The 12402-nt window shown below is 36.0% G+C and overlaps 1 protein-coding gene across 1 annotated transcript; it reads left to right on the forward strand.

The window, feature by feature from the left end:
* Positions 1–8832: 8832 nt before the first annotated feature.
* LOC120126712 (leucine-rich repeat receptor-like serine/threonine-protein kinase BAM1) lies at positions 8833–12402 on the forward strand. The gene is made up of 2 exons (XM_039144819.1): positions 8833–11521; positions 11790–12402. The coding sequence occupies exons 1-2, from the start codon at positions 8926–8928 to the stop codon at positions 12236–12238; spliced, it is 3045 nt and encodes a 1014-aa protein (XP_039000750.1). The 5' UTR covers positions 8833–8925; the 3' UTR covers positions 12239–12402.

The following is a 12402-nucleotide window of genomic DNA, read 5'->3' on the forward strand; positions in this document are numbered from 1 at the left end:
TGGTGGTTGGGGATAAAATAGGAAAATTAAAATAGATAAATAATAAATTTCTATATATAATTTGATAGACAAATTTTAATTTAAAATTATTAAATGTATAAAATTCTAATTCTAATTTAAATATACATAATATTGATTTTAATTTAATTGTATAAATAATTAAATGTATATATTTTAAGATATGTTTGCATAAGTTTATATAAAATATATTGTTATATTTTCGGAGATCATTTCTCTAAAAATTAAATATATTCTTCAGTTAAAATCACCAACCATTTCTCAAATTAACTACAATATAGGAAGAGAAATTAACTACAATTTAGAAACAAGACTATAAAACAAATCACTGACAGATATGAACAACATACAGGCTTAAAATCTAACGATCTAATCACATCATTAGACAGAACTATTATAAATCCTCCTCAATAATAAGAGAGAAATAGAGATTTCATTTTCTTTTTCTGTTTTCTATTTTATTTATTATGTACAAAGAAACACATCTGTTCCGATCGTATTATTACTAATCATATAAAAAATATATCACTCACAGTTGACGAAATTATTTTATTCTTATCAGTACATATTAATAATGTAAATCCAAAATTTCTAATCTAAGAAAATATTTGGGATAATAAAGCTAACACAAGAAATGGGGTTTCTTTTTCTTGTTACTATTTTAAAGAACATCAATTTTTCTTCTCTCTCCATTGATGGATGTTGTGGGTCAAAATTAGACAAAACTTTAATTACCTTTACCACTTCCCACGGCAAAATTATTACGATTGAACTAGAATCATTTCCCGTATTCGATGGGTTATAAAATTAGTTAACTAATTATTTATTTAATATTTTAAAGTTATAATAATTTTAATATTTATTTTATAGATATAATAATATTAATGTTTAGTATAATTATGATAAGAAATTTATAATAATCCTCCATGATTAAATAAAAATTGTTTTATGTTCAAAGATCAAATAAAAAAATAAAATTTAATTAGTTGTTTTACTTTGAAATAAATAAAATCATTAAAATTGAACCATAGAATTTAAAGGAGTTATAATTAGTTATAATTTAATTTCATTAATTTTAAAAATCAAAGGACTTAAAGAGTGATTAAACAAAAAAATAGAAGTCAAAAATTATTTTTAAAATTGAAAGGATCCTAAAATATAATTAAATCAATAAATTTTGAGAGAAACAATAATCTAATTGTAATGATTTAAAAAACATTAATGGCTTATAACTAATTAAACCATCAAGATTGGGGGGCAATTGCCTCTCCCACTTCTAAGGTAGATTCGTCTCTTATTGCATGTAATGTAAGATACTTAATAACAAGTAAACAATCATTCTCCATTTCGACTCGCATGACTTGTTATTTCAGGAGTTATTTGGTATTTGACACCTTAAAGACCATAATAGTTTCCTTAAGCAGGTTGTATGATCAAACATATTACATATTGAAGTCCCCATATAGTAGGATTTTATTGCTTGTATGCGATAAATAATGAGCTATTTAAGAGAAGTGATCTTCATCAAACTATAATTTTATTCAATGATAATCACGAGATAAATACAAATATATTGTGGAGTGCTATATCGTTGGAAAATAATCTTCAAAAATTATTAGTTCTGTACAAATTAAAAGTACTAAATAAAGTTTTTAGAGATTCTGATTCCTTCAAATAAAAGTTTTTGAATCAATCACAACGTACAAATAACATTTTTAGACAATATCTCTATTAGATCCACGTGATTTATCTTAAAAAAATTCAATATCTCATTAATAGTTTTTCTTAATTTATCGATTTAATAATAACCATCATAACCTTACAACAAACACATGCATTAAATACTATTATAAATGCTCATTAACATAATCGAAACGAGGAATAACTCTTTTAACGATCCTTATTCCTACTCTTTCTTATGATTGGCTCTCTACAATATAAAAATATTAATCAACAATCGTTTATTCACCAACTGTAATTCTTTGTTCAAATTATAAACTATGAATAATATATAATGAAATCCTTTATTTTCATCGACATAAAAAAATATGATCAAAATTAAATTAACAAAAATTCAAACATTTTAGAATATATATATTACTATAGTAATAAATAAATACCGCCGTATAACATATGAGGTGAGGAGACTAAAGTTTACTAGTTGATGAAATTGAATGGAACTATAAATGCCTTGAATAAAAAACGTCAACACCCGTTAGCTAAAATGTTGGCCTGCCCGGTTGCCTCTGCTAAAAGTACAAAAACTGGTCTACAAGTAATGCCAACTTCTTTATACTCTACATTAATGCTACAACTACAAAATCATTATGTTGATTCACAATACCAATTCATTTATCCAAACTTGGGTATATTCACTTTTTAAAAAACTTTTATATTATTGTGTTAATTACTTATTATGTATTTAGATAAATTAAGACATTAATAGTTTCTTTTGTACGAATTTCAACATATTCAGCTCTTTTATTACATTTGGTATTGATTCATGTTTTGTTTCTTTTTCATATTTTCAAAACTATTAAATTTACTACCATTTAAATATGGCAATTTTTCCAATAAATCACCGGTAATCGGTATATTTACCGATCTAATACCGGTCAGATTATATTTTTCGATTTAACACCCGTAGTAGTAAAGCGTGCCCCCTGAACCGCGCTATACGCTAATTTGGCGCCACGTGGGTATAGCGTGCCCCCTGTCCCGCGATATACGGTGATCTGGAGCCACGCGGGTATAACACGCCCCCTGATCCGCGCTATACCTGGGTATCTGACACGTGTGGTATAGCGCGGTGCAGGGGGCACGCTATACCCCTAAATACCCAACCTTACACGTCCCCATCCTCCCTATAAATACCTCAATCATCAATCACTTTTATCACACCAAATTCTCTCAAATTCTCTAAATTTCTCTCAAATACTCTATCTTTTTAAGGTATATTTTATAATATTTTTACTATTATGTATTTACTTTATTTAATATTTTACTAATATAATTCTTTTGCAGATATATAATGGAAGGCAGTCTACTTCGCTCGGATGAAAATCATATATCTCTACACTTTGCTGATACGATAACATTTTAACGTTTTAATTTAAATTATTAGTAATATTTAGTTGATTTATTTAATGTATCATTATTAGATTAATAATTAAATATCTCGACACTTTGTTGATACGGTAACATTTCAACGTTTTAATTTAATTTAAATTATTAGTAATAATTAGTTGATTTATTTAATGCATGATTATTAGATTAAGAATTAATTTTTGTAATTATTTCTTTTTAGGAGAAGGACAGTGTATTAGATCCTTTTATTAGGAATCTTAAGTCAGTGATACTCAGCCGTGTCTTGCCGTATTTAGTAGAGGCTAGATTCAGTTATATAGGTAGATATCAGGGTCACTGTAAGATAGAGTCATACCTGATTTCTGCTTTAGTAGAACTGTGGAGGCCGGAGACCCACACATTCCATCTTCCGTGCGGAGAGTGCACGATCACTCTTGAGGATATTTCTATGCACCTGGGGCTTTCAATGGATGGAGATGTGATATCGGGGATAGCTTCCGGTTCTTGGACTACTTTGTGTCGGGATAGTCTAGGACGTGTCCCGGAAAATTTTATCGGAGGTAGGATACCGTTAAATTAGTTAGATGCTAATTTTCGGGAGTTGAGCGCAGAAGCCTCTGAGGATGAGGTTAAGATGTATGCACGGGCATGCATACTACAGCTGATAGGAGGGTTGTTGATGCCGGACAAATCGCGTAACCTAGTTCACTGCATGTGGTTGCGACTTTCGTCTCGCAGGATCATTCAGTTGGGGCTCGGCAATTTTGACTTTGCTGTACAGGGAGATGTGTGGAGCCACTGACTACAGACGTAATGCTATCGGCGGATGTCTCCTGCTGCTGCAGTCTTGGGCATGGTATCGATTGCCCTTTTTATGTCCCGTTGTGAAGAACTCATTCGTATTTCCACTACTTCTGAGGTAATTATAAAACTGATTTTGTATATTAATAATTTTATACAGCGTATAATAATTTTTTTTTCTTGAATAGGTGGTCTACTGATAGGAAAAATCATCAGGAGCTACCTGATGATTTAGAAAAAATTAGGGTGCTAATCGATCAGAAGGCTGGCACAGGTATGAATTTTAATGTTTAAAAATCGATTTTAGATTATAGTTATATAATTAGATTATTATTTTGATAAAAAATATATATTATTTGTTTTAGTTTGAATAGGTGGCATATTCTACTGATGATGTGAGGGCGGTGATCCCACCTGAGTTGAGGGGTCCATCAGATGTTTGGATGGCGATGATCCCTCTGATCTGTTATGCAACCGTCGAGTGGCACTCCACTGATCGTGTGCTCCGGTAGTTTGGTTGTTTTCAACCAATTTCGGAAGCACCTCGCAATATGGATGAGTTTGTAAGTTATTGTAATTTGGTTATCATTTACCATTTAATTCTTATTGTAAGTTTGTTGTATTTAAATACCAAATTGTTATTAGTTTGATAAAATTTAATGATTGTGTTCGTTTTTTTAATCTTCATCAACGATTATCGAATGACATTAACTTGAAGTAAATGCAAATTAAAATACAAGAATTATTATTTGATAAACAAATACATCATTTCCTCATCAATTGTTACTTGATGACAACAGAAGTGAACATGTTTTTATAGTGTGTCCTGGGTGTCTACAATGGCTACATCTTCTGTCTTGTCTAGATCTTTCTCGAATATCCATATCGCAATGAATTCAATTGGATTTTGGACGACCACACTCCCTCAATAAACTCGGATTTGGTACAATCAGAAGCCAATCTTGAACCTCATCATGGTCTTTTTCATTACCTATGGGGGGAAACTCAAATTCGTATACCTTAAAAATTCATATAGTAGGTATACGTGATCCACAAAATGGTTATAGTCTTGACGTGTATGCAAGCAAGCTGCTATCACATGAGAGCATGGATACTTCAGAGCTTGAAAAAACCCGCAGTCGCACGTTCTGTCCCTTAGATTTACTCTTAACGACACAGTTTCAATCCCCTGAAGAGGTCGCGGTAACTCTGTGACATGAAACATTTCATGCCTTCTAGAGAAGCTTGTTACAGACATTCAATTTGATGCAGTAATTTTTTTCTGTAGATATACAACTAATCTAGGGTGATAGACATGACCGCCTTGCATCCAGGTTTGAGCTTGTCCCCCGAGCTTCGCAAAAAGCGCCCCCAAACAAAAATATGTAGTTTTTACCAAAACCGCTACAGGTAAGTGCGTGCACCCTTTAAGGTTGAATTGATTGTCTCAGCCAAGTTGGTCGTCATGTGTCCATATCGATATCTACCATCATATGCGTTCGTCCACATTTCTTTATCGATGAGGCTGATGTAATCGTATCATTCCTCGTTCTTCGCCCACAAATCTTGAAGCATTGATTCAAACGTTTGAGGAAGTAGTTCGTAACCTGATCAAAAAATGTATAACTTACTAACTTGTTTTCTTTGCAAAATTAAAATGATAAAAAAATGTATAACTTACTAACTTGCTTTCACTTACCCATGCACACAATTAATTGACGCTCATCATTCTTCTTGTACCTTCCATGATAGTTCGCAGCAAAGTGTCGTAGACAATACCTATGTTGAACAAAGAGTGGTTGCCACATTGGACCCAAATACTCCATTGCTGCTTTGATCCCAGTTCCGTGATCTGAAATGACACAGATTTTTTCCCTCGTGATAACATGTGCACGTAAATTTCGGAGGAAAAAAGCCCAAGAATCTGTATCTTCTCCTTCGACAAGAGCAAAAGCAACTGGAAGAATGTTGCGATTGCCATCTTGGACAACTGCCAATAATAAAACTTGCTTGTATTTTCCATACAAGAAAGTCTCGTCGATCTGGACCACAGGCTTGCAGTATTTGGCAACATTAACGCACTGTGGGTAACTCCAAAAAACCCGGTAGAATTAACATCGATCGCGAAGAACTCAATCATTATGGTATGCATAGGAGGTTTCGAAGTCCACAATTGTCCCAAGATTCAACGTCCACACCGGCCTAAACCAACCTGGAAGTTCGTTGTACGATGCATCTCATTCGCCATGAAGTTTGACAATGGCATTTTATTTTGCCAACCAAGCTTTTTTATAGGAGACGATGTACCCATACTTCGATTGTATAGCTGAAATCAACACTGCAACAGCTATATGAGAGCTTGCTTTTACCATGAGAATGATGGCTTGGCATATCACTTCAGAGTCCAAGTTGGGATGATCTTGGTTGACACCTCCAGCACAACATGTATGAGGACCGTTGTATACTGTTAGTTCTCATATGTTGTTTTTCCTCTTCATTTTCGATACGCGAACCATCCAATTGCATCCGTTTTCGCGTCGGGCACAGTAACATACATATTTTTCGGGAGTCGATCGGTTGACTCTGGACTGAACATAATTTCAGATATTGTATTTTTTTTATAGCCATCATCGCTTATTCTTTGCTTGAAAACTCCATGCCTAAAACTCACCATTATTTATTGATGAGTAATATCCATAGTCACCGAGATGAGGCATATCCGCAAATTCTGGCCCGTACATTGCACCATAATTAGCTTCATACATATGTGCAGGAGGGTCAGTTTGTGCCACATTTCCTGGAACTTCATCATCATCAGAGTTGAATTACGGTGATTCTGGGTGAATGAATAGTCCATTCTTAGCACCATCTGCACCAGGCTCACAAAGCGGTTCTTCTAGTGGAGATGATGGTTCCTCCATGCTCTCCACATTTAGGTCAAATACCTACTACTTGCACGTCTTCCCCTTAAACTGGAAGGCATATCAACATTGAGATTGAAAAAGCTCGCAGTCGAATGCCTCCCCCTAGAGCTTGAAGCCATCGTTTCAAATGGAAATTGCACAGATGGTTGCGTCGATGACATCTCCATATGGTCAAAGAAATTTGCAGATGAATGCCTTCCCCTTGAACTGGACGCGGTGTTGCCATACGGATTGTTCGTGGACCCACCTCGGTACATATCGTAAGGAGTTGCGGATGAATGTCTCCCCATTATGGCATTAAAATCATTATATATTACTGTAGTCGGGCTGTCAACTTGATCAACTTGTTCAGCCAGCCCATAGTGTGAGCTTAAAGATTGACCCCGAACAGCACACACTTGAACAAAATATGCATACATCTCAATAGCAGCGTTTGAATAATTACTTTGAGCTTCAAGCATCATTTGAACATCATCATTGTTCGAAAGTTCGAACGCTGTATAAGTTAATGGCAACAATGATGTTGGAAATCTGTACTGCAACGATGACATTCTTCTGTTACTTACAACATGAATCTTCCTCGAAATCTTCGTTATCAGCTCCTCAAGAGTTATGTTTCTCTTGAATGATATTTTAACACGCTCATTTGATACGAAAACAACGCCGGTTTCATCTTCTCAAATTTCACCATCATAATAAACAATAGCTGAAAGTCGCGTCATTCTTTGAGTTTAAACGTGCGGCAATATTATATCTGCAAAAAAATAACTTAAACAAACCTGATTAAATAAATTATATATGAACGAAAATATAACACAAAATTTTTTTTACACATCAACGTAAATAATTTAAATAATATAATTTTATATTCTTACCTGCACCGCAAAACTATTTCGACATATGCTTCTGCTTTTCAATTTTACAAACATAAAAATTAATTAAAAATAATTAGTATAATATTTTTTCAAATAATGATAATAAACAATAAGTATAATTAAAAAATTATAACAAAATTACCTTATAACGAAAAATCACACGAACTTCTAAATCAAATATAATAAGATTGTCAGAATTATTACTCGTTAACAGAATTGTTGTATTAATTTATAAGAGATGAGAGATGCGAGGAGATGTGAGGAGAGATGCGAGAACCAGAGGTATTTATAAACATATAAGGTGCGGTACCTGCATCGCGTTATATGTAATTATTATATAGCGCGGATCAGAGACCGCGTTAAATATAATTTTGGTACGGCGTATAGCGTGGCCCCTGATCCGCGCTATACCCCTACGTGGCGTATAGCGCGGAGAAGGGGGCGCGCTATACCCCACGTGTAACCCAGTCAACGTATAACGCGGTACATGGGGCGCACTATACTCCACATGGCGCCAAATCAGCATATAACGCGATTCATGGCGCGAGCTTTACTGCTACAAGTTTTAGATCGAGAAATATAATTTAACTGGTGTTAGATCAGTATATATACCGATCACTGGTGATTTTTAGGGGAAATCGCCTTTAAATATATGTATACGAATTATGTATATATATATATATATATATATATATATATATATATATATATATATTGAAACTATAGCTTTATTAGCTTGGTTGATTAAAATATAAAAAATCATTATATGATGTTCTCTTACCATATTAATATTATTAGTATTTTTTATATATAGTTTTGGTCAAATGATTGGAATTATTACAACTATTTTGGAATAAAATCAAAGCAGTTGACTTAGAATAGATTTTAGTAGGATGGGATCACTTAATTTTCGACCACTGATAGAATTAAAGTAACTTCTCCCAGCTCTAATTTTCTCTTTTAATCAATGTTTTAATTTTGTCCCTAATAAGGTAATTATTTAAAAGAAGAGATCAATAAAAGGGATAATCCCTACAACAAAAATCCAAATTTATAAAAAATGGAAACCTTTTTGCCATTATGAAAATTCTTTTTTTCCGAAAGAAATCAGCATTGCCCGTAACCAAACAAATAAAATCACACTTCTGATCTTCTTCTTCACCCGTCTTCCCTCCATTCCATCCCCAATCCATTTCGAGGAGAGAAGAAAAGAAGAAACAATGAGGTGGCTCCTCCTCCTTCTCCTCTTCTTTTTACTCCGCCACATTTCACATTCCTCCGCCGCAAGAGCCGTCTCGGAGTTTCAGGCTCTTCTGGCCGTTAAATCCTCCATTACCGACGACCCTCAATCTTATCTCTCAAACTGGAATGAAACTACACCTCTTTGTTCATTTGCCGGGGTCACGTGCGATTTCGTCGGTCATCACGTGATAGCTATCGACCTAAGTTACTTCAACCTGTCCGGAACTCTTTCTCCGTCGTTTTCCAACTTACGCTTCATCCAAAACTTTTCCGTCGCGGCCAACCAACTTTTCGGTTCGATTCCGACGGAACTGGCGGCCCTCTCTTCTCTCCGTTACCTCAACCTTTCCAACAATATTTTCAATGGTTCTTTCCCGACACAACTTTCCCAACTCAAAAGTCTCCAAGTCCTCGATTTGTACAACAACAACATGACCGGAGACTTGCCGATTTCCGTCACGGGGCTTCCTAATTTGCGCCACTTGCATTTGGGGGGAAACTTTTTCAGCGGTCAGATACCGTCTAGTTACGGTCGCTGGGAGCATCTTGAATATTTAGCTGTTTCAGGTAACGAACTCGGCGGTAGAATACCACCGGAAATTGGTAACTTAACAAAGTTGCAGCAGTTGTACATTGGTTACTACAACGCTTTTGAAGGTGGTTTGCCGCCGGAGATCGGGAACCTGTCGGAACTCGTTCGATTCGACGCCGCTAATTGCATGTTATCTGGCGAAATGCCACCGGAAATTGGCAAGTTACAGAAGCTCGATACGTTGTTTCTCCAAGTCAATGCTCTCTCTGGTTCTTTGACTCCCGAGCTGGGAACCTTGAAAAGCTTGAAATCCATGGATTTATCGAACAATATGCTGTCTGGTGAGATTCCAGAGAGCTTCGCAGACCTCAAAAACTTAACTCTTCTTAATCTTTTCAGAAACAAGCTTCATGGACAGATTCCGGAGTTCATTGGTGAGTTGCCCGAGTTGGAGGTTTTACAGTTATGGGAAAATAACTTCACGGGAAGTATCCCTCAGAAGCTGGGAAGTAATCGAAAGCTTCAGCTTCTTGACCTTTCGTCGAATAAGTTAACAGGGACTTTGCCACCGGATATGTGTTCCGGCAACACTTTGCATACTTTGATCACTCGGGCGAATTTCTTGTTCGGTTCAATCCCAGGATCGTTGGGAAAATGTGAGTCGCTCAGTCGGATTCGAATGGGGGAAAATTTTCTCAACGGATCAATTCCTAAAGGCCTTTTCGGTTTACCCAAGCTTACTCAAGTCGAGCTGCAAGATAACTATTTAACTGGGGGGTTTCCAGCTACTGATTCTTCCATTTCAGCGAATCTTGGGCAAATTAGTTTATCGAACAATCAGCTTTTCGGGCCATTACCTGCTAGTGTCGGTAACTTTTCGGGCGTTCAAAAGCTTCTTCTTGATGGAAACAAGTTTTCGGGTCAAATACCACCTGAGATTGGCAACTTACAGCAACTTTCAAAGATGGATTTTAGTCATAACAAGTTCTCAGGCTCGGTTGCTCCGGAAATTAGTAAATGCAAGCTGTTAACGTTTGTTGATCTTAGTCGAAACGAGTTTTCCGGTGAGATTCCAACTGAGATTACGGGTATGAGGATATTAAACTACCTGAATCTGTCAAGAAATCATCTTATTGGTAGCATTCCTTCATCAATATCCACCATGCAAAGTTTAACTTCAGTTGATTTCTCATATAACAATCTTTCTGGTTTGGTTCCGAGCACCGGTCAGTTTAGCTACTTCAACTACACTTCATTTTTGGGGAATCCTGAACTTTGTGGCCCTTATTTTGGGCCTTGTAAAGCTGGGGTTGCTAAAGGAACTCATCAAGGTCATGTTAAGGGTGGACTCTCTGCTTCCTTGAAGCTTTTGCTTGTCATCGGGTTACTTGTTTGTTCGATCTTGTTTGCAGTCGCTGCTATAATCAAAGCAAGATCCTTGAAAAAGGCAAGCGACTCTAGGGCTTGGAAGTTAACTGCTTTCCAGCGCTTGGATTTTACTTGTGATGATGTTTTGGACTGTCTGAAAGAGGATAACATTATTGGCAAAGGAGGTGCTGGGGTTGTTTACAAGGGAGTTATGCCTAATGGTAATCAGGTTGCTGTTAAAAGGCTACCAGCAATGAGCCGAGGGTCTTCTTATGATCATGGATTCAATGCTGAAATACAGACACTGGGCAAGATCAGACACAGGCATATTGTGAGATTGCTGGGTTTTTGCTCAAATCACGAGACAAATCTTTTGGTCTATGAGTATATGCCCAATGGAAGTTTGGGAGAGGTTCTTCATGGGAAGAAAGGGGACCATTTGCACTGGGATACGAGATACAAGATCGCTGTTGAAGCTGCTAAGGGGCTTTGCTACCTTCATCATGATTGTTCCCCTTTGATAGTCCATCGAGATGTGAAATCAAACAACATCTTACTTGACTCAGATTATGAAGCACATGTTGCTGATTTTGGCCTTGCCAAATTTCTGCAAGATTCGGGCACATCTGAATGCATGTCTGCTATTGCTGGATCATACGGATACATTGCTCCAGGTATAATCAAACTCTATACTTAATGAAATAAGATTTCTGCTAGAATCTGATGTTTTTTCAAGCGAACATCTTTTACTCTTGCTATGATCCGGTTAATATCATGCATTGATACAGCTACCTACAAATTTCCTGTGTAATTAGATCTGTATTAGATCTGTCTTGGTGAATCTTGTTAGTTAAAAGCTTTCTTTATTTAAATCATTATAGGTAGCGCTTTGAAAGTTCATATAATTTTGACTGAGAATTTCATTGTCATTTTTTTTTGCAGAGTATGCCTACACGCTGAAGGTGGATGAGAAGAGTGATGTGTATAGCTTTGGTGTAGTCCTTTTAGAACTTATTAGTGGCAAGAAACCAGTTGGTGAATTCGGAGACGGTGTGGACATTGTTCAATGGGTTCAAAAAACGACAGATTCAAACAAGGAAGGAGCTCTCAAGATCCTTGACCCTAGACTCCCCTCAGTTCCGCTCCATGAGGTGATGCACATATTCTACGTTGCGATGCTCTGCGTTGAAGAACAGGCCATAGAGAGACCAACAATGCGGGAAGTGGTTCAGATTCTAACAGAAGTTCCAAAACCACCAAACTCAAAGCAAGGGGACTCCATGATAACAGAGTCCTCACATTCACCAGCCTCAACTTTAGAGTCTCCTAACAATGCCACAGCAAAGAACCCAAGACCTCAATCACCAACGCCTGGTTTTCTTAGCATCTAAAGCCCCATTTTTATGTTTTAGATAGATTGGCTTGTGCTCTAAATTTCACGGATTATGCTAGTTTACTACTTTGTGTTCTTTTATTTATCTTTTGTGTGGGGGGGGGGGGGTTTGCTCTAACTTTAAGGTGTTTGCTTTATTATTTATCTAAAACTCTTTCATCA

The sequence above is a fragment of the Hibiscus syriacus genome, unplaced genomic scaffold (assembly GCF_006381635.1).
Source record: "Hibiscus syriacus cultivar Baekdansim isolate YM2019G1 unplaced genomic scaffold, ASM638163v2 tig00110461_pilon, whole genome shotgun sequence".
Classification (NCBI taxonomy): domain Eukaryota; kingdom Viridiplantae; phylum Streptophyta; class Magnoliopsida; order Malvales; family Malvaceae; genus Hibiscus; species Hibiscus syriacus.

Coding starts and splice junctions, on each gene's coding strand:
- LOC120126712 (XM_039144819.1), top strand. CDS start 8,926: ATGAGGTGGCTCCTCCTCCTTCTCCTCTTCTTTTTACTCCGCCACATT. Junction 11,522..11,789: donor ATACGGATACATTGCTCCAG/GTATAATCAAAC, acceptor TTTTTTTTGCAG/AGTATGCCTACACGCTGAAG.